At 43.0% G+C, this 23,169-nt stretch overlaps 1 protein-coding gene across 3 annotated transcripts; it reads left to right on the top strand.

Annotated features, from left to right (window-relative positions):
* Positions 1 to 2,158: 2,158 nt before the first annotated feature.
* Positions 2,159 to 23,029, top strand: LOC121582050 (neuronal calcium sensor 1). Of its 3 annotated transcripts, none has more exons than XM_041897562.2 (9): positions 2,159 to 2,617; positions 11,556 to 11,580; positions 15,766 to 15,904; positions 18,088 to 18,166; positions 18,756 to 18,844; positions 19,105 to 19,113; positions 20,172 to 20,249; positions 20,716 to 20,836; positions 20,932 to 23,029. In XM_041897562.2, the coding sequence occupies exons 1-8, from the start codon at positions 2,554 to 2,556 to the stop codon at positions 20,812 to 20,814; spliced, it is 582 nt and encodes a 193-aa protein (XP_041753496.1). In that variant the 5' UTR covers positions 2,159 to 2,553; the 3' UTR covers positions 20,815 to 20,836; positions 20,932 to 23,029. The 3 variants fall into 3 exon arrangements, with proteins under 3 accessions (XP_041753496.1, XP_041753495.1, XP_041753497.1); XM_041897561.2 differs by having other exon boundaries at positions 19,093 to 19,113; XM_041897563.2 differs by lacking the exon at positions 19,105 to 19,113 and having other exon boundaries at positions 2,162 to 2,617.
* The last annotated feature ends 140 nt before the right edge of the window (positions 23,030 to 23,169 follow it).

Raw genomic sequence — 23,169 nt, 5'->3', positions numbered from 1 at the left:
AACCTAAGAAAGAAATTGAGAAACCTATCCAACCAAAAACATAGAGACCCAGAAAACCTGAGCCTTCACTATGGTGAATCACTAAAACAATACAGAAATACACTACGGAAAAAGTCAGAAATCAGCTCAATGTAATTGAAGAATCCATAGACTCTAACCACTTCTGGGAAAATTGGAAAACAATAAACAAACAACAACACGAAGAGCTATCTATCCAAAACGGAGATGTATGGGTAAACCACTTCTCCAATCTTTTTGGCCCTATAACAGAAAACAAACAGCAAAAAATGAGGCCAATACCCGCTAATTATCAAAATACAGAAAAGAGCCGTTAAATTCTATAACCACTTAAAAGGAAGCGATTCCCAAACCAGCTCATCTCTTGGCAGTAGTACTGTAGACTACTTTATCACTGACCTCAACCCAGAGTCTCTCAGAGCATTCAGTCAGCCCACTGACACCCCTATCAGACCACAGCAAAATCACAGTCTACTTGAACAGAGCAATACTCAATCATGAGGCATCAAAGCCAAAGGAACTGAATAATATTAAGAAATGGTAGAGATGGAAGGAAAGTAGTGTTGAAACCTACCAAAAAACAATTAGGCAACAACAAATTCAATCCATTCTAGACAACTTCCTGGACAAAACGTTCCACTGTAATAGTGAAGGTGTAAACTTGGCAGTAGAAAACCTAAACAGTATATTTGATCTCTCAGCTTCCCTATCAAATCTAAAAATCTCTAACAGAAAACCAAAGAAAAGTAACAACAGTGATAAATGGTTTGATAAAGAATGCAAAAACCTAAGAAAGAAATTGAGAAACCTATCCAACCAAAAACATAGAGACCCAGAAAACCTGAGCCTTCACTATGGTGAATCACTAAAACAATACAGAAATACACTACGGAAAAAGTCAGAAATCAGCTCAATGTAATTGAAGAATCCATAGACTCTAACCACTTCTGGAAAAATTGGAAAACACTAAACAAACAACAACACGAAGAGCTATCTATCCAAAACGGAGATGTATGGGTAAACCACTTCTCCAATCTTTTTGGCCCTATAACAGAAAACAAACAGCAAAAAATTAGGCCAATACCCGCTAATTATCAAAATACAGAAAAGAGCCGTTCTATAACCACTTAAAAGGAAGCGATTCCCAAACCTTCCATAACAAAGCCATCACCTACAGAGAGATGAACTTGGAGAAGAGTCCCCTAAGTAAGCTGGTCCTGGGGCTCTGTTCACAAACACAAACAGACCCCACAGAGCCCCAGGACAACAACAACAACAACACAATTAGACCCAACCAAATCATGAGAAAACAAAAAAGAGAATTACTTGACACATTGGAAAGAACAAACAAAAAACAGAGCAAACTAGAATGCTATTTGGCCCTAAACAGAGAGTACACAGTGGCAGAATACCTGACCACTGTGACTGACCCAAACTTAAGGAAAGCTTTGACTATGTACAGACTCAGTGAGCATAGCCTTGCTATTGAGAAAGGCCGCCGTAGGCAGACCTGGCTCTCAAGAGAAGACAGGCTATGTGCACACTGCCCACAAAATGAGGTGGAAACTGAGCTGCACTTCCTAACCTCCTGCCAAATGTATGACCATATTAGAGACACATATTTCCCTCAGATTACAGCGATCCACAAATAATTCAAAAACAAACCCAATTTTGATAAACTCCCTTATCTACTGGGTGAAAAACCACAGTGTGCCATCACAGCTGCAAGATTTGTGACCTGTTGCCACAAGAAAAGGGCAACCAGTGAAGAACAAACACCATTGTAAATACAACCCATATTTATGTTTATTTATTTTCCCACTTGTACTTGTTTCCTATTTGCACATTGTTACAACACTGTATATATACATAATATGACATTTGAAATGTCTATATTCTTTTGAAACTTCTGAGTGTAATGTTTACTGTTAATATTTATTGTTTATTTCACTTTTGTTTACTATCTACTTCACTTGCTTTGGCAATGTTAACATACGTTTCCCATGCCAATAAAGCCCTTAAATTGAAATTGAATTGAATTGAGAGAGAGAGAGAGCAGGAGGAGTGGCTCCTGTTGCCAGGGACAACAGTATCAACACATCCCCGGCTGGCCACACACACACACATACTGTATACACACACACACACTCACACACTCCCGCCTCTCTTCCACCCTACTCCCAGTAGGGTGTTCCAGCAGCAGCAGCAAACCAGGATTGCAGGAAGCAGGAGGGACACGGCTCAGTGGATTACAGGCTACAGCCCTCCTCTCTCCAGACTCACCCTGCTACACCGAGAGGAGAGACTAGTGCTACTGCTGCTCTTTCATCGCATTTTCGCATTTTTTGCCTTTTCCTGCTTGTTTTCTGTTTTATTTTTTCTATAATTCCACTTCATTTTTTGTCTGCTACCTGAAGAGCAAGACTTTAAAAAGTATTTTTTGATTATATTTATTTTTTAAATGGTAATGAAGGTGTCAGAACTAGGAGTCTTTTAAGGCACGTGGAGAAAGGCTTAAAGGCATATGCTTGAGCTATGGGGAAGTCCAACAGCAAACTAAAGCCTGAGGTGGTGGAGGAGCTGACTAGGAAAACCTACTGTAAGTACAGTACTCTCTTTCTATGTCTTTAGAGACTATTTTCATATATGTTTTATTCCCTTCCTTTCTATTCATTTTCCACTGGTCTGTGTCTTGATATAACAAACAATTTTTCCTCTTTTTTAACACTTATCTTTTTATACTTTCTTATTCCCTCTCCAACAGCCTCTGTTATGTGCTGTCTTTGATGGCCCACTTCTAAAAATCATTAACATTTGATTGTATTGAATATATCTGTTGCTACAGAAGAGGATGCCTTGAAATGAATCTAGCATTTTACAATAGAGCCTTAGGTAAAATGACATAACTTACCCGTTGGTTGCGATCCTCGACTTTAAAGCAGGCTATCAGCACTCTGTTGTTGAGAGACAGCCATGTGATCACCAGGTAAGGTGCTTTGTCCAAGTCTTGGATAGTGATTCATTGTATGCAAAAGCCAAGTAAATAGAAGAGCTGAAGAGAGCTGTGTGGGCCCAAAATGGCATAGAGAAAGACACATTTGTAATGGCGATCCTATGGTGGGAGACAATTATGCGACTTTCCTTTGCTATGTAAGCTTTTCAGCTACTCCTACCAAATCAAATTGTATTTGTCACATGCGCCGAATACAACAAGTGTAGACCTTACCGTGAAATGCTTACTTACAGCCCTTAACCAACAATGCAGTTGGACATTAGGTTGTTAACGAGCAAATCTCAAATCCCCAACTGAAGAGAGACTTATTGAAATCATATATATTGAATATCTGAAAAGTATTTCAGTGTATTACACTGTTGTAAATTGGTTGTACAGCCTTTGGAATGCGGGAAGGTGATAGCCATTTGGCAATGGGGTTTGAAGACATGGACAGAGCAACCATTGTAAATCTTCCTCTCAGATTGAATGGCTTTCCCACAGGAGTGCTAATGCACGTTAGAGACTGAGTAGTCACTCGAAATCCGTTTAGCGCTTGATGCAATACTTCTGGTGAAGCCATGCTCCAGAACAATGTCGACCAAATAATATGTTGCACTAAATCAGAGTAGGCTAAAATGTAATCAAGTAAAGCAATAACTAAATAGCTGTATCTGTCCTTTTGAGAAACCGTTACAGGTAATACGTCTACATGGTGTCAGCGAAATGCTATCACCTACAGTAGCCTATGTGACTTATTTATCACTCACCACCATACTAACAGAGATAAACTCTGACCTTTTGAGGGGTCAAAGGTTGAACCAGACCTCAAGGAGCACCCCCACGGAGTAAAGATAAACTCTTGCGGATGACGATAAAAGCCACCCCCGCAATGTATGTTATGTCTCACTGTTTCTCTGGTCAAGAACACTCATTGAGATGGTTGAAATTCTCAAAAGCTACCTTCTTTTGTATCTTCTGAAAAAATACGATATTTAAAGCTGCAATATGTAACTTTTTGGGCGACCTGACCAAATTCATTCAGAAATGTGTGTTATAGATCTGTCATTCTCATTGAAAGCAAGTCTAAGAAGCGGTACATCTGGCCTACCTGCGCTATTTCTATGCTTCCCGTTATTGAAGAGATATTTCACAGCGGTTTAGATACAATGATTCTCTACACTATACTTGCTTCTTTGTCACATAAACTGAAATTAGGCTAACTATTCTAATTTTAGCAACCAGGAAATGGCAGCGCGATCTCTGCATAGTGCAACTTTAAAGGTGCTGTATGCAACAATTTCACCTGACAATAGTAATATGTTACCTTATATGTGCGGTAAGGATCGTTGTTGGAGTTGACATTTATTACCAGACAATTACTGATGTACAGTATATATCCTGCTGGTAGTGTTAGATATTAAAGCTGCAATATATAACTTTTCCATATTCACATAGAAATATGTGTTATAGACCTGTCATTCTCATTGAAAGCAAGTCTAAGAAGCGGTTTATCTGTTCTATGTGCGCTATTTCTATCCTTCCCGTTATTAAGTTTCATTTATGCTTTTACATTCGGTTTTGTACACCAGCTTCAAACAGCTGAAAATACAATATTTTGGGTTATGGAAATGATATTTCACAGCAGTGTAGATGGTACAATGATTCTCTAAATTAAGCGAACTATACTCATTTTTTACAACCAGGAAATGGCGGAGCAATTTTCGCATAGTGCATCTTTAAGCTTATCTGCTCAGCCTTGATAGTTTGTTAGCTAGTTAGAATTCAGAAGAGATTTCACAGAAATAAGCAGAAGATGTTCATGTGTTTGTGTGTGTGTGATGGCAAGAGACATTCCTCATGGTGAAGCATAGCGTGTGAACTAATGAGTGTGTGTGTGTGTTTATATGTGGATGTGTGTCTGGATGAAGACGCCCCCCATTGAGAATGGAAGCGAGCGTGTCACAGGGGCTAATTTCGTGCTCTCACACTGGGTCTCAGGGAGCGTTTCCTTATTATAGGAGTATGTGTGCCAACCTAAAGTGCTGTCGGGGAGAGGGTGCGGTTGAGACATCACTCTTCGGTTCTGAATGCGACTTCATCGCAGGGAGATCACTTCCATTTAGTCTCATTGCCTCAGCAATCAGCATTCCCCACAGTCAATGTTTCAATTTTAATGCAGGGTGATAGTGATATGATGAGGGATATGCTGTAGAAGCACTTAAGATGGCACTCATATACTCTGGAAAGTGAATTTGTCATGGAAGTCTTCAGTCCTGAGGAGGAAAGTGATGTGCATGCAAAAGGGAATGATGAGAAACCAGCTTTTGTTTGCTACACATCTCTCACCGAGGTCATTTAGTCCAGGGTTTCCCAAACTTGAAATAAGACTACACAAGAACGTACGCTATATGCAGGGTCAGCACCAAATCAATGTGCAGGGTTACTGGTGATAAGCTAGGGGGCTGGTGTAAATGGGTTCTGAGTTAGCTGATTAAGTTGGTTGACTGGTTGAAATCAGTCAATCAATCAATCAAATGTATTTATAAAAGCCCTTTTTTACAGTCTTGCATGATCTTGCTGTTGTCAGATTATGCAAGCTTCTCCTGTTTTCTGCCCTGTAATTGTTTTTCCTTGAGAAATGGAATGGTATAATTAGGTTCTCTTTGGCATAGCTCAACACGCCCACACACACACACACACACACAGAGTACACACACTCTCTCCATACAGCACACGAACAGTCATACACACTGGCTGAAAGGATCATATTGCCTCAATCCATCAGCACAAGCAACACTCAAACTCACTATACCATGCACACACTCATCCACAAAGCTCCAATTGCCCATCTCTCGATAGCTCTGCACTATGCACGTTCTAGATCTATTCCTCTCTCCTTCTGCTTCTCACTCCCCTTCTCTCCATTCCTTTCCATCTAGCTCTTCCTTTGTTCTTCCCTTTGTCTCTCATTCTGCCTCTCTCTTGTTGCTTCCTCTCCCTTCTTCTCTTGTTGCTTCCTCTCTCTTCTTCTCTTGTTGCTTCCTTTCTCTTCTTCTCTTGTTGCTTCCTCTCTCTTCTTCTCTTGTTGCTTCCTCTCTCTTCTTCTCGTGTAGCTACCTCTCTCTTCTTCTCTTGTTGCTTCCTCTCTCTTCTTCTCGTGTAGCTACCTCTCTCTTCTTCTCTTGTTGCTTCCTCTCTCTTCTCTTGTTGCTTCCTCTCTCTTCTTCTCTTGTTGCTTCCTCTCTCTTCTTCTCTTGTTGCTTCCTCTCTCTTCTTCTCTTGTTGCTTCCTCTCTCTTCTTCTCTTGTTGCTTCCTCTCTCTTCTTCTCGTGTAGCTACCTCTCTCTTCTTCTCTTGTTGCTTCCTCTCTCTTCTTCTCTTGTTGCTTCCTCTCTCTTCTTCTCTTGTTGCTTCCTCTCTCTTCTTCTCTTGTTGCTTCCTCTCTCTTCTTCTCTTGTTGCTTCCTCTCTCTTCTTCTCTTGTTGCTTCCTCTCCCTTCTTCTCTTGTTGCTTCCTCTCCCTTCTTCTCTTGTTGCTTCCTCTCCCTTCTTCTCTTGTTGCTTCCTCTCTCTTTTTCTCTTCCACTTTGTCCTCTTCTTTTCAGCACAGCTTGTCTCTTCTGATTGCTTGTTGCTCTGCCCTTCGCTTGGAGAGGCTCACTCCCTATCCTTTCTCCTTTTAAAGCCTCCCTCTCTCTTTGTTTCCCCCTGCTCTCCTCCTCCTCCCCCTGCTGTCCTCCTCCTCCCCCCTGCTCTCCTCCTCCTCCCCCTGCTGTCCTCCTCCTCCCCCTGCTCTCCTCCTCCTCCCCCTGCTGTCCTCCTCCTCCCCCTGCTCTCCTCCTCCTCCCCCTGCTGTCCTCCTCCTCCCCCTGCTCTCCTCCTCCTCCCCCTACTGTCCTCCTCCTCCCCCTGCTCTCCTCCTCCTCCTGCTCTCCACCTCCTCTCCCTACTGTCCTCCTCCTCCCCCTGCTCTCCTCCTCCTCCCCCTACTGTCCTCCCCCCCCACACACTCTCCCCCCCCTCCTCCCCCTCCTCCTACACTCTTAGAATTTTTTTTGTGCTATCTAGAACCTTAAAAGGGTTCTTTGGCTGTCCCCATAGGATAACCCTTTTTGGTTGCAGGTAGAATCCTTTTGGTTCCAGGTAGAACCCTTTTGGGTTCCATGTAGAATCCTTTCTACAGAGGGTTCTACATGGAACCCAAAAGGGTTCTACCTGGAACCAGAAAGGGTTCTCCTATGGGAACAGCCAAAGAACCCTTTTGGAACCCTTTTTTCTAAGAGTGTACTACCTACCTATCTGCATAGAAATTGAACCTAAGCCTGGCCCAGATCGATCGGCTTATCTGGCATGGAGCGTGACGTATACCTTGACCATAAACAGGGAGTTTTGTTGAACAACAGCATAACATCCCACCGCTGCCACCAATTGTTGGCTAATAACTCATTTTTAATACTCTCTCACTCATATACGTTCTGCACTCACTCAAAATCAGAATATTCCCTATTGTCTACTGCAGGTTTACCTTTGTTCCTGCTGATATGCATCTGTTCTGTGGTTTCCATGGAGATGAATTGCTTCCGTGAGCCCACAACATTAGGTTTTTATTTTCCGGACCCAAGGTAGTAGATTTGATTGATTGGTGTTTTTTTCTTCCACCTGTACGACTGAGTAAAGGAGATTAGGGAGTATGGAGAGCTCTGTTATTTTAAGGTAGACCGTCTCGCATCTCAATGACATCATGTCAGAAATGTTCACATTTGAACTGTAGTGTATCCAACGACAGTCTTTTCTGGGTATATGTTTTTTTGGGGAGGGGGCAATTAAGTTCCTGCTCAACTGTTCTTGATCCACTATTAGCTCAAGTGCTGTCTCAATATCTCTCTTGAGTTTTAAACACTCAGATGCCAGTTTGCATAGCATCAGTCTCTTTCTGAAGAACAGAGGCAGCCCATTAAGTTGATTTCATCCCTAAGCTGCCTTTGCTGTCAACAGAATGGTGATGGAGGCCCATGCAGAGTGTGCAAGCGCATCCAAATAGAACCAATGTACTGGACGTATACTAACGCTGCGCTTGTACTAACCACAAATCACATCATTGGTCCCCATCTCTACTGTGATGTCACCTTTGCCCCCTTAGCCTTAGAAACAAGCGCCTAATAGAGCCATGTCATTCTCTCTGGCAATGCTCACCGTATTCACTGTCGTTTTTAATGGCCGACTTTCTCATGGACACTCAGAGGAAATGGGATTTGGTTCAAAAGGCCCCGTAGCTGGAGTCTGAGCATAGAGCTCATTCTAACGTTGGAAGATGGTTGAGTTGAAGTCGTGGACTCGTGGTGCTGTTGATTGGCCATTTGTCAGGAACTCATAAGAAAAATTATAGTTTATCAGAACATACCTAGGTTTTAACAAATGCAGTTGACTCCTGATAAATGCAATTGCTTGGAATGGTTGTGACAGCATGCACTAAACTGGTGCATGCAGATATCAGGAGTAATAACAGAGCTGTAACAGAATATGCACTTGTTAACAGTGCACATGGTGTTAACATTTATGATGTATTGATGTTCTTTCTTGGAATGTAACTTTCTTAATCAGCTTTACTATTAGTTGACTGTAAGTGTTACGGATCCCCCCGGTACTGCTGCTCATTCCGTTCACCAGTTCCGGAGGTCTACGTCACCGGCTTTTTAGGCGTCACTGACATGGATCATTACTCCTTTCATCTCTCTCTCTCCCACACTCTCTCCCACTCCTTGCATGGATTAACTCCACTGACTAATAATGGCTACGCTCCTTTGACCACTCTACCCTGCTCTCCTAACCCCCTGCTATCCCCCACTCTCCCCTGCTCCCCGCCCCCCCTGTGTCACATATAGGCCTACCGTGTCACATATAGGCCTACCGTGTCACATATTGTTCTACCGTGTCACATATAGGTCTACCGTGTCACATATAGGTCTACCGTGTCACATATAGGCCTACCGTGTCACATATAGGCCTACCGTATCACATATAGGCCTACCGTGTCACATATAGGTCTACCGTGTCACATATAGGCCTACCGTGTCACATATAGGCCTACCGTGTCACATATAGGTCTACCGTGTCACATATAGGCCTACCGTGTCACATATAGGTCTACCGTGTCACATATAGGCCTACCATGTCACATATAGGCCTACCGTGTCACATATAGGCCTACCGTGTCACATATAGGCCTACCGTGTCACATATAGGCCTACCGTGTCACATATAGGTCTACCGTGTCACATATAGGCCTACCGTGTCACATATAGGTCTACCGTGTCACATATAGGTCTACCGTGTCACATATAGGCCTACCGTGTCACATATAGGTCTACCGTGTCACATATAGGTCTACCGTGTCACATATAGGTCTACCGTGTCACATATAGGCCTACCATGTCACATATAGGTCTACCGTGTCGGCGTGGGTCCGATTCCGGCCCACACCTGTCTGGCACAAATAACTCAATCCCCTGCTTGACTAGATTTATTTCCACATTTCAAATATGGACAGTCCTGGGATATTTTATGGATCTTGATAAGAAATAACCATATCAGACACTTTGGATAACATAAATAGGAAACAAATCAAATAATAACAATAGACTACATCAACATTAGTTTCCATTCATACAAAGTGTCGAGTAAATTAACACAGTAGATTTCCAATGGTAAACAATGAAATCCTTTATTTGTATTGTACGGAATGCTTGTCAACATCTGCAAATCTGCAAATCTGTGTACGCGACCAATAAACTTTGATTTGATTTGGATTTTGGTTGCCACCAGGATTAAGGTAACACAGACATCATCTTTTAGGGAGTGGTAATGAGGTGACCAATAATGGTTGCAATTGAGATCAGCTGTGCGGGTTAATTTAGCGAGTATTGATGGTTTAACAAGACATCAGCTAGTGATAATCTTAGTGCCATCGATGGTTGCAATAGGCCCCTTGTTATTTGATTATATTCCAATAGGCTACATTCTGTAGGCTACCAGTTAGCCTATCCATTGTGACATCATGAAAGGTGTGAAAACCGATAATCGGCTACTGTTTGTTTCCCTGGCTGAGTTGATTTGGGCCATCAGTTGATTGACAGATGTAGGCCCGCCTACTGTAGAACGATAAACTTTCTTCCAGAGTGGATGCTCGTCTACGTTTTATAGTTAGGCTATGTATAATTTCTCAATTTAGTTCTGGTCTTTGGTGTGGCTTTAATATTTCATTTCGTAAAGCTGACAAGATGTTTATGCATTTGAGCCTATCCAGGTAATTGAGCTGAGACACTTTTCTTTGATATGTAAATTATCATGAAACCATTGAAATATATGCAATTAACTTGTGGGCCTACTGTAGGCTCAGGCTGGTCACTACATCGCCCAGCACAGGGCGCGAACTCCTGAGGCTCTGCGCACGAAGCGCGCTGCTTCGACCACTGCGCTACAGCAGTTCACAATGCTCTAGCAAGCACAATGTTCCAACATCTAGTGGAAAACCTTCCCAGAAGAGTGGAGGGTGTTATAGCAGCAAAGGGGGGACCAACTCCATATTAATGCCCATGATTTTGGAATGAGAGGTTCTTTTGGCCATGTAGTGTATGTCAATTTATTATAATCCACATAAGAATTCACATGAGACGTTCTGTAGCCGGCACAAGGTACAATGTAAGTATGGTACTGCACTGTGTATACAAACACCGCTTCCAGCTGCCCCCTGGTGGCCATTCTAAATATTTATTCAGATATTGAAATCCTCCTGCTGCAGGATTATTTTCCTTCTGCGACGAAAGGGGTCAAATTAAGATCCGACATCTGTAGTTCTAGGTCTGACGATGGTAGTAGTTAACCCGCCAGCTACACAGACCTGCACATTTTATTTTCACGTGGTCCTTTCCAGTACAGTGTCAGCAACTATGGTGGATGTGTAACCAGGCCGGGGCAGTACAGCTCAGCTCTGGTTGGCTGTTTACGCACAATATAGGGGGGAAACACAGCTATGGTAAACCAGGATGGCATAGAGACGTATGGAGTTATATTAGTTGCACCAGAAATCGAATCTGAATTTCTTCATTTTGAATTTGTGTTAAGAAATATACTTTCTGTTGGCACTAAAATCACTCCATAGAGGGGTTTCATTATTCATACTCTCTACCTTTTATTTAGGCTTTTGTATGTATATACATATTATCTTTAAATTATTAAGATGAGCAGGACTACACATAGCATTTCACTCCCAGGAGATGTAAGTTATTTCAGCGACTGAATAACATATGAAGCAGTCAATACTGTTGGAAACTAGGGCTGGTACAGATTAGCCTAGTCAACTGCACTAATCAACATTGTTAGATGTGGTCCATTAACAACCATGTAAACCTAATGTTACCTCAGATGTAACAGCCTCTCCCTGTAAATACATAATAACAAAGTGATCAATGTCTGTCTTGTGTGTTGTCTTTTTGTCAAGTTTTTATTCTTCTAACAATCTCCTTTTCTCTGTTTTCTGTCTGCAGTCACGGAAAAAGAGGTACAACAATGGTAAGTTTCTCTCATTGGGCTCCCGAGTGGCGCAGCGGTCTAAGGCACTGCATCTCAGTGCTTGAGGCGTCACTACAGACCCCCTGGTTCGATTCCAGGCTGTATCACAACCGGCCGTGATTGGCAGTCCCATAGGGCGGCGCACAATTGGCCCAGCGTCGGCCGGTGTAGGCCATCATTGTAAATAAGAATTTGTTCTTAACTGACTTGCCTAGTTAAATAAAGGTAAAAAATAAAATAAATTGTCACAGCTAACAATTAAGTCAACCTCATTTAGCAAATTCTGCATTATACTTGTGTACAGTCAGTCAACAACAATGCAATACAGCTGTGAGAACTGCAGGTTCAGCCGCAGAGCTGCACTGCACCCCTGGAGCAGGTTAGGGGTTAAGTGCCTTGCTCAAGGGCACAACAGCTGTAGGTGCATTATAGTCGGCACCAGAACGCAATGGCACTCTGTTCTGTCGATTTTGCATCGACCATATTTGTGGAACGCTAAAACTTTCAGCAGACTCCTACAGTGTTTATGTTACAGCAACCGTCCTGTTCAGCCTTCGTTGCCATGGACACCCAATGCATCACTGGGTTTTCATAACCACATCTTGAAATAGAAGGCACTTTGTAAGGCTTTACAGCTTTCAAAGTACTGTAGCTGATGCCTCTTGAGTTGAATTTGGACAGACACCGTCCTTTGAATGAAACGTTAAATTGAGGTGGTTGGTAAAGATCCTGTGACATCGCAAAAGAATGGGTGTCCTTTCTAAATGTCATACCTGGCCCTTCACAGTAATGTAGTAGCATTGTCCTATAATTATCCCATGCCTCAAATAAGCTAAATCACTGCTTTCTCCTCCACTATGATGTGTGGTGAGCGCTCGGTCACAAAATGGCTGCCTTGTTTCACCCAATTTGGCGTTGGATGGGTTGACTTCTATCCCTATATAGTGGGGGTGGAAAACACTGTGAAACCTAGTAAGAAGGGCTTGATGAAAACAATCCATCATTGGCTGTCCTCTGACGTATGGTGGTGGGCTGGCCGGGCTCTGTGCCCAGACTCAGTGTGTTGGCTGAGGTGTCAGGCCACACACATATGTACGTGGGCCAGGTACCACAACAGAGCCCAGTGGCACAGCTCTCTCCTGCCTGAGGCTTTGCTGGCACCGCCACCAGTCGGGGCAGCTGCAGACATAACCTCGCTAGACCCGCCTGGCCCTCATCCTGTAGCCAGAGGGCCACACCCTGACAAGCTGCTGCCGTGGTAGCTGTGTACCACAACCCTGTTGTTATCTCCTCATAGTCATTATAACCTCTGGCTAGTCTCTGGGGTTACGAAGGTAGTCCCGTGTCCTGATGTTGAGGACAGCTTTGATACACTGCCAATGTTTTTCTAAATGTCACCCCTTTCCATTTCAGCTAAATTATGGTGAGGCTTCCGATTGGTTACCCGTTTTGCCGGTCGTCAGCCTCATTATTATATTTAGGCAGAACTCACTGTTTTTATGAAAAGTAAAACATGCACGATTGGACATACGACAACTTAAATATGTAAAAATATCAGTGAGGATTGAGTGAAGTTTACAGACACCTGCGTCGAAGCTGGCCGCAAGAGCAGAACACAAGAGATGTGGTGTCGCAAAAGCAGCTAAACATTTATGTTCGACATAGCCAATTGAAACAAAGGACGTTTCTGTCACAACAAATCACCTCAGACCCAGACCAGTGCAAGACTATTTCTGATTTCCAAATACTTTGCTGCTTGTGCCAAGTTCCGTGGCTTACTCTCTTGTGGCGCCCCGTACACACCACAGATGGAGAGCTGTTGACACTGGGCCGAGTGCCCACTCTGATAAAAAACGTATTAAGAACCGTGGAGAGAAATGTTACTGAATGAAATGACATGTAGACTCAAAGGAGGAAGAAAAGTCTGAAGGAGAAGGCGAGACAGAAAATGACAGAAAATGCTGCAAAGCGCATACTGAAAAGTTTACAGCAAATGCCTTAAAGCTTACTCTGATCTGCTCCCCAGTCCCCACTCATGCCTCTGTCATGCCCATGTCCCCAGTCATGCCCAAGTCATGCCCCTGTCATGCCCCTGTCCCCAGTACCTAGTCATGCCCCTGACCCCAGTTATACCTTTGTGAGTTGGGCTAGACTGAAATGTGTTTGTCTCTCTCTATAGCTGCAAAAAGGCCTACGAGAGCTTCTATCACAGCTCAAAGATCACACTGTGAGAGGAAGCCATTGGAAAGACAACACACACACACACAAACTTCTCCGCCCGCCACCAACCACAATACCCTGCCGATCCCTCTGCCTCGCTTGTGTTCTTTTAAGTGATTTTGCATCACCTCGTGCTGTGAAGATTCTCCCCCACAGCGTTCACAGTGCTAGCTAGCTGACATGAATAGAGGCGAGCGAGCGATTTCAAATCACAATGCCAGGGGATTGTTCTGTCTGCCGAGTAGGCAAACAACACATCAAGCGGTAATAAAACGGGGGCTGTCGCTGTCATCCACTAGTGAGCCTACTGCTCACATCCTTGTGTGGGAGCACAGTATCAGTCCCTCATCTCTTCCTTGTTCAGATACAGATACAGTGTGTGAAAGTCAAAGAAAACTGAACAGTGTGGGTAAACTGAAAGGCTTTGGATGAAAAACTCTGTGGTCTTTCTCAAGGCTTGGTGTAGTTTTGTTTGAGTAGCAGTAAGGTAAGAGTGCCTGGAGTTTGATAAACGGCATTGGCACTTGCCTTGGAACCGGTGCTATGGTGACATGAAAATAGAGCTCCACACCAGTGGTGGGTTTGGCGTAGAAAAATAGAAGCGTATGCAGAAAAGTACCTCATACCTACAGTTAAAATATGGTGGTGGATCTTTGATGTTATGGGGCTATTTTGCTTCCACTGGTCCTGGGGCCCTTGTTAAGGTCAACGGCATCATGAACTTTACCAAGTGCCAGGACATTTTAGCCAAAACCCTGGTTGCCTCTGCCAGGAGGCTGAAACTTGGCCACAAGTGGCTCTACCAGCAAGATAATAACCACAAGCACCAATCAAAATCCACAAAGAAATTGTTAATTTACCACAAAATCAGCATTTTGCAATGGCAATCTCAGTCTCTGGACTTGAACCCCATTGAAAACCTGTGGTTTGAATTGAAGAGGGCAGTCCATAAGAACAAACAAACGATATCAAGGATCTGAAAATATTCTGTATGGAGGAATGGTCTAAGATCCCTCCTAACGTGTTCTCCAAACTCATAAAACATTTTAGAAAAAGGCTCAGTATCATGCTAGAGTAAAAGGGGTGCAGGCCTCCCGAGTGGCGCAGCAGTCTAAGGCCCTGCATCGCAGTGCTTGAGGTGTCACTACAGACCCAGGTTTGATCCCAGGCTGTGTCGTGACCGGGAGTCCCATAGGGCGGCGCACAATTGGCCCAGCGTCGTCCGGGTTAGAGGAGGGTTTGGCCGGGGTCCTTAACTTGACTCATCGCGCTCTAGCGACTCCTTGTGACGGGCCGGACGCCTGCAGGCTGACTCGGTCGTCAGTGTTTCCTCCGCCACATTGGTGCAGCTGGCTTCCGGGTTAAGCGGGCGGGTGTTAAGAAGGTTTGGCGGGTGATGTTTTGGAGGACGCATGACTTGACCTTCGCCTCTCCTGAGCCCGTTGGGAAGTTGCAGCGATGAGACAAGATCGAAAAATACAAAAGGGGTGCTAATAATTTTTGAGAATAGTTTTTATACTTGTTAAACAAAATCTATTTCTCTGAGCAATTGTATTAGTATAAAATAATATCATTTCCCAACTTTTTTGAGCATACAATATAGCTCAGTATTTATTTATTTATTATTATATACAGTATTTCTTTGCTCATTTTCTTTTAAATTATATTTCTTCGTAGTTTATTTCAGAAAAATTCAAAATATCAAATATTTGATGTATTTATTATGCCTCCTTCCAAGCAGACACAGCTCTTATCAGTGTGTTACTTGATAGCAGGACATTCATTATCAGATCTTTCCAGCAGGCCTTAGGGAGCCTTACTTTGGGAATGAGTTTCATCAGTCACACTGAATGGAGTAATTGTTCCATTCATCGATTCACCTCACCTGTTTTCTCTCCTCCCTCCCCTCTTCCTGGGCATCCCCCTCTCCTTCCTTTCCCCATTCCTCCCTCCATCCACCCCCAGGTATAAGGGTTTTATTAAGGACTGTCCTAGTGGTCAGTTGGATTCAGCTGGCTTCCAGAAGATTTACAAGCAATTCTTCCCCTTTGGTGACCCCACCAAGTTCGCCAGCTTCGTCTTCAATGTGTTTGACGAGAACAAGGTAACAGGCTGCCTGCGGAATGCATTTATGTTCATTTTATATTCTTAGAAGCCAGGACAACAGTAAACCAATTAACAACCTTACTGGCTTAGTGTATGAAAGGACATCACTTAACATCCCTTATCAAATGCTTGGATTGGGTTCCATTGCATAACTGAAATGGTTACAGTGAGGGAAAAAAGTATTTGATCCCCTGCTGATTTTGTACGTTTGCCAACTGACAAAGACATGATCAGTCTATAATTTTAATGGTAGGTTTATTTTAACAGTGAGAGCCAGAATAACAACAAAAAAATCCAGAAAAACGCATGTCAAAAATGTTATAAATTGATTTGCATTTTAATGAGGGAAATACGTATTTGACCCATCTGCAAAACATGACTTAGTACTTGGTGGCAAAACCCTTGTTGGCAATCACAGAGGTCAGACATTTCTTGTAGTTGGCCACCAGGTTTGCACACATCTCAGGAGGGATTTTGTCCCACTCCTCTTTGCAGATCTTCTCCAAGTCATTAAGGTTTCGAGCCTGACGTTTGGCAACTCAAACCTTCAGCTCGCTCCACAGATTTTCTATGGGATTAAGGTCTGGAGACTGGCTAGGCCACTCCAGGACCTTAATGTGCTTCTTCTTGAGCCACTCCTTTGTTGCCTTGGCCGTGTGTTTTGGGTCATTGTCATGCTGGAATACCCATCCACGACCCATTTCAATGCCCTGGCTGAGGGAAGGAGGTTCTCACCCAAGATTTGATGGTATATGGCCCCGTCCATCGTCCCTTTGATGCGGTGAAGTTGTCCTGTCCCCTTAGCAGAAAAACACCCCCAAAGCATAATGTTTCCACCTCCATGTTTGACGGTGGGGATGGTGTTCTTGGGGTCATAGGCAGCATTCCTCCTCCTCCAAACACGGCGAGTTGAGTTGATGCCAAAGAGCTCGATTTTGGTCTCATCTAACCACAACACTTTTACCCAGTTCTCCTCTGAATCATTCAGATGTTCATTGGCAAACTTCAGACGGGCCTGTATATGTGCTTTCTTGAGCAGGGTGACCTTGCGGGCGCTGCAGGATTTCAGTCCTTCACGGCATAGTGTGTTACCAATTATTTTCTTGGTGACTATGGTCCCAGGTGCCTTGATATCATTGACAAGATCCTCCTGTGTAGTTCTGGGCTGATTCCTCACCGTTCTCATGATCATTGCAACTCCACAAGGTGAGATCTTGCATGGAGCTCCAGGCCGAGGGAGATTGACAGTTCTTTTGTGTTTCTTCCATTTGCGAATAATCACACCAACTGTTGTCCCCTTCTCGCCAAGCTGCTTGGCGATGGTCTTGTAGCCCATTCCAGCCTTGTGTAGGTCTACAATCTTGTCCCTGACATCCTTGGAGAGCTCTTTGGTCTTGGCCATGGTGGAGAGTTTGGAATCTGATTGATTGATTGCTTCTGTGGACAGGTATCTTTTATACAGGTAACAAACTGAGTTTAGGAGCACTCCCTTTAAGAGTGTGCTCCTAATCTCAGCTCTTTGCCTGTATAAAAGACATCTGGGAGCCAGAAATCTTTCTGATTGAGAGGGGGTCAAATACTTATTTCCCTCATTAAAATGCAAATCAATTTATAACATTTTTGACATGTGTTTTTCTTGAGTTATTTGTTGTTATTCTGTCTCTCACTGTTCAAATAAACCTAACATTAAAATTATAGACTGATCATTTCTTTGTCAGGTGGCAAACGTACAAAATCAGCAGGGGATCAAATACTTTTTTTCCCTCACTGTATGTCATGGCTAATGTACTGGTCCTCTGTAGCGCAGTTGGTTGAGCATGCCACTTGCACTATGGGTTTGATTCCCGGGACCACCCATACACAAAAGCTGTATGCAAGCAAGACTGTAAGTTTCTTTGGATAAAAGCGTTTGCTAAATGGCTTTAATTGTTTTTTTGCTTGCATTGAGTGTCCTCGCTGTCTGCAGTCATTTCCATTGAGAAGCCAGACTCGTTTTTTTGTCTGCTATCTTTCCTAGAGCCATTTGTGAGATTAGATTGAATGGTTGGTCTCTGTCACTCTTCAGTGGAGAAAATAGCTCCCCTACTTCCCTGTGCTCTACTTCTTCCCTTCACTCTCTTTCCTTCCTTTTGTTCATTCTCTTGTACTTACATCTCCCTCTCTCCTTCTGTTTCTCTGCAGGATGGACGTATTGAGTTTGCAGAGTTCATCCAGGCCCTGTCAGTCACCTCCAGAGGGACCCTGGATGAGAAGCTCAGATGTAAGCCTGGAGAAAATATCCTAGGGCCTAAGCTTTAGCTCAGCAGGCTAGCACAGTCTTGTGGCGTGCAGTCGACCCGGGTTCAAACCCAGTCGGTCACAGCATTAAAAATGACACACCAATTCCCTCTTTCTCTCTCTCCCTCCTCCCTGTCCTGTTCTCTCACTGCCTTGTACTACCATTTCCAACCTTTGACCTAGCCATGCTGGATCTGCATCACCAAGGTGCTCTCTAACCTTCCCAGACACCTGTATGTGGTCACAGCTGTCGTTGTACCTGAACAGCAGGGATAACAGGAATAAACGCTATGTATGCAGAATGTCGAGCTATACTGACACTTTTTCACACATGCATGCAGATCCTCCCTCACTGTCACACACACACACAAACACCCCTGCATGCCTCAGGTCTTTAGCAGGAGTTGATCCACTGCTGACAGTTGTTGATGCATTAATTGGCTAACAGTTCGAGAGGTGTTAGGATGCATTTCAATCGAAGTGAAATTAAGTGTCACCTTTCTGTATATATTAGCAGTCCTAAGGAATATATAAAAAGTTCTCTCTGTGTGCTGTTTTCATGGCTTTTGCAGGGGCCTTCAAGCTTTACGACCTGGATAACGACGGTTACATAACTCGGGATGAGATGTTGAATATTGTGGATGCCATTTACCAGATGGTGGTAAGTCCTCCCTCGGATGTCTCAGTATCAAATATTCAGCTTTGATCTATTCTCGTAATTTTGTTGATGGGGACGGAGCATCATAATCAGTATTTCAATGGGAAAGTCTGGTTGTTAATCTTAATTGAGCCATTCTGGGACAGTTTAGATGATACCTTGTAGTGTTTAGCCTTTAAAGAAACATTCAGTAATTTCCTGCAGGTAATTGAGGCATTTATGTGTGTGCGTATCTGTTTTTTTGCGCGCAGCCGCGCGTACAGGGGAACACGGTGGGTACAATGTCAATATAATTTACCAAGGACCTCTTTTTGGTTTTATTTGCAGCTATGGGCAGCGCTCCGGGCTTATGGTGTGCCATGGGGAACAGAGCTAACTACGAATCCTGTAAAAAACAAAACTATGCTCATTGGATTCAATCCGATCTCGCTTTGTCAGCTTTGCACCTTTTAAAGGCAATGTTCCTGGGTTCACGGTAAACGCTGCATACGTCGGCTCAATCTGAAATTAGGCCTACCTTTAAATGTCAAGCGTGCTATAACACAGCTCTACCGCTGATCGGATTGAATCCTGGCCTTAGTCTATAAATGATATACATACCTTCTGACAGCCACAAATAAACCTCTATCCCTTAACACACAATGGTGTAGGGATCTATCCTTACCAGACTGGCATCAACTGGTGCTCGGTCTGTTCCAACATCTCACTATCATCAAGAAATCACAATCATCAGATGACCTATTTTGATTTCATACATCGACTATACACCGCACCCCGTAAAATATTTCAAATGAAAATAATTCCCATTCCAAATTGTTTGCTCTGCCCCCATGGTGCCCAAGTCACTTTTTTGCATAGAGGTCTCCTCATTTTGGAATCAGGTTTCGATGTCTATCCACCATTGTTGCAAAAAAATATTCCCTTTTCACCAACAACACTACTGTCAATCATTGTTCTTCCATGGCTCTTACTGTTTGTGAAAAGTGAATATGTCTTGCTGGACTTACAGCACCGCAAAAGCTTATTGCTTTACTTTGGCAGGAGCTTCACTCTCTGCCAAGGCGTCAATGTGTGCTTTCATTTATGAACATTGCAAGCTGGATCTTTCTGTGTCCCGCATGCATGGTGCTAAAGAGGCAAATGTTGAGTTATTAATTTCTGTTGTTAAAAAAAGAGAATTGTTATGATCTGCAATTTGTGATATTTCCTGAAAACAAGGTCCTGTGAGGGTGGGGTGGATGTTTTGTTTTTGTCTTAACTGTTGTATTTTGTCTGTGTTACCATGCATATGTTAAATTAAATTTAAAAAAACATTTGGTCACAAAAAAAGGGGAACACGGTGGAGTTGCCTGAGGAAGAAAACACACCAGAGAAGAGAGTGGACCGAATCTTTGCCATGATGGACAAGGTAGAGTAAACCCATCACACACACACACACCTGTCTAATGCATGGGAAATATAGGCCAACGGCTCCAATGTATCTTCTTAGCCTGCTCAGTAGGATACATGTGCCCTGTGCGGCTGGCACTGCTCACTTAGAAGGCCTGTTTTCAGTCGGAAAACTCTGATGCCCCCCTCAAGGAGGCACTAGCTAGCCCAAGCCCTGAGGCTTTTTGTCAGATAGACTCCTTATCAAACCCAATGGAGAGTTAGATACTCTCTCAAGAGGCATTCGGAACTGGGCCAGACCAAAGCTGACTGATGCGGTTGTATAAGGGTGCAGTAAATAGGCTATACATTATGCTGAGACTTAGGTCTGATGAAGAGTGCCCTCTACTGGTTTAAAGATTGAACAGCAATCCAGCCATTATCCATTCAGTAATATGTGATTTAAATAAAGTATTATTAAAATGTGAGGATTTGTCGTTTTTCAGAACGCAGACGGAATGTTGACCCTGCAGGAATTCCAGGAGGGCTCCAAAGCAGACCCCTCCATCGTCCAGGCTCTATCGCTGTACGACGGGCTGGTGTAGCAGCTCCCCTACACTCCCCACAGTGAGTACCGCATCCTCTCAAATTATGATTTACGTGAACATTTTACAGTTGAGTTTTCTCCTCCTATACATGTATTTATTTTCTTCCCACCACAGTTGTCCATGATGGCCTGTCAACGTTGTGTCACCCTGCTAAGTGAGTGATGGAGTCTGCTACCTGTCTTGTCCTCTGACTCCTCCTCAGCCTATTAAGGAAGAGAGCGGGAATCATGGAAGCTGACAATGGTGGGCCGCTGCTGTCAATCACTCATCATCATGGTTTCCAGGATTAGAGTAAATTTAACAACCGCAAACTCGTTCGCCTTCGCAGAAGCTAGTGGCGTTGATGTGTTTACAAGACATTTATCTGACAGACAGAAGGAAGTTAGGTACTTTTCTGTAAGAGGAAGAAGACCAGGGTTCATTAGGCGAAAAACAATCTGAAACAGGGAGGGACTACCTGGACTTTGTCCAATACGAAATGTTCATTTTCCGTTGCGAAACAACTTTTTAAAAATTCCATTGCGAAGCCTAATGAACATTGAACTACATGGGACTGAACACAGACTACTAGTTTAAGGACCGTGGATCTAAGCAGTTACCATCTTTATGTATTTATGTTCTGTGATACTGAGCATCAGTTCAATATGCTGCAGCCAACGACTAGAAACTGCTACTGCCACACTGACTGTCTTTTAGAACGTTTGGAAAAGTGCACCTTATTTAATTGTATTTAAATAACAGCAGCTCATGTTTGACATCAGCATGAATTAATATTGATTCTGTGTTCCTGCCGCACAAAGCTCTAATTGTCGAAGTACGTAATTGATTTCAACACCAACTAAGACCTGCGAAGCGAACAAGGGCGAGGTTCGTCGGTGTACTGATGCTGTATGAGTTTGAGCCAACTATTACATAGAGATTCATAGAGATTAAATGCTGAGCAGTTGCTTGTCTATGAGCAGTCCTAGAGGCTTACACTACTGAATTGCGGACACACTATAATCAGTGTCTTCTCTCAAATTTACCATCATAACTGAACCGTTGTGCTGTCATGCAACATGCAATATAAATGTATCATGAGTTGGAAAAGGGTGGAATGACACGGATTGTGGTGGGAATGATGAATAATTTGAAACTTCACTGAAATCTTGAACGCTAGGTCAACAACTACGAGAGGCAAAAGGTATTCAAATATATGTCTTTGCAAATGCATGTTAGACGCATTATATTGGTATGTAAATACTAAGGTGACTATATGCACTGTAGCCATAATCAGAACGTTAGTTGTTTTAGGTCAGTACCCTGGTATGTACAGCCTCTAGAGTGTGGTAGAAAAGCATTTTGCTACCCGTTTACTTTTCCTCATCAGTCCATGTTACTCCTAGACAATGCACCGACAGTGACAATTTCACAACAAAGAAGACAATAATTTCCCTCCCTCTGTAATGTTTTTTATTTATTTCTCATCTCTCTCTGTTAATGACTGGGGCACAATTTGCTTGTCATTCCATCGCTACTGCTTCAGTGAAATAGATGTTCCTTTTATTTTTATACTGTGCACAAACTGTTCTCTCTTACAAATATAAATTCAATGGATGTTTTTAAGAGTTGGAGAGAATTGGCAACTGCTGTAGTCGAGGGAATGGTGAAATAAGTATTTAAATGAGCTCTATAAAAACACTAATCTTACCTGTAAATAGACAACCCTGTTGACAAATGTGGGCGTTGTATGTTGATATCCTCAAGTTGCACAGTTTTCATTCAGTATTTTTCCCATGATGCATCTGGAGTGACCCAATGTACAGTATGTGGCATGCTGTGTGTGATAAGAAACAAGCTAAATGTAATGTAGGCTTAATCAGTATGAATTATATTTTACCGCTGTTGACTAATTTTTCTATTAAATTCAGTATCATATGATTAGACAGGGTTTGTCAAATTGCCTTGGTATCAAACCAATTCTCACAGCATTTAAAGGACACTATACTGTAAATAATATAAACTGTTAAAAACCTCACAGTATACAAAAGTGCTCATTGTTGACAAGACTATGAACAGACTATTCTTGATATTGAAAGTGAGAACATTGACTGACCATCCCAAATGGCATACAAATTAAAATCTCAGTTGGTCTCCTTGCTCAGTACATGACAGAGGTAGTTTGTTTTTTTTGTCTTCGGTGCTTTTGAAATAAAATAGCTTCTTTCCTTCATTTGCCCCATGCTTTTGTATGCACCACTAGCTGGTTCAGGTTCCACTAGCATTGCTGCAAAAATGCGACCCAGAAAATGTTGGACATTGCTAAATAACCAGCAAACTTAAAAAATTAAATAAAAGGTTCAACACCCTGGG

This window comes from Coregonus clupeaformis, chromosome 15 (genome assembly GCF_020615455.1).
Source record: "Coregonus clupeaformis isolate EN_2021a chromosome 15, ASM2061545v1, whole genome shotgun sequence".
NCBI lineage: Eukaryota > Metazoa > Chordata > Actinopteri > Salmoniformes > Salmonidae > Coregonus > Coregonus clupeaformis.
This window is presented reverse-complemented; position numbering and strand designations above follow the sequence as displayed.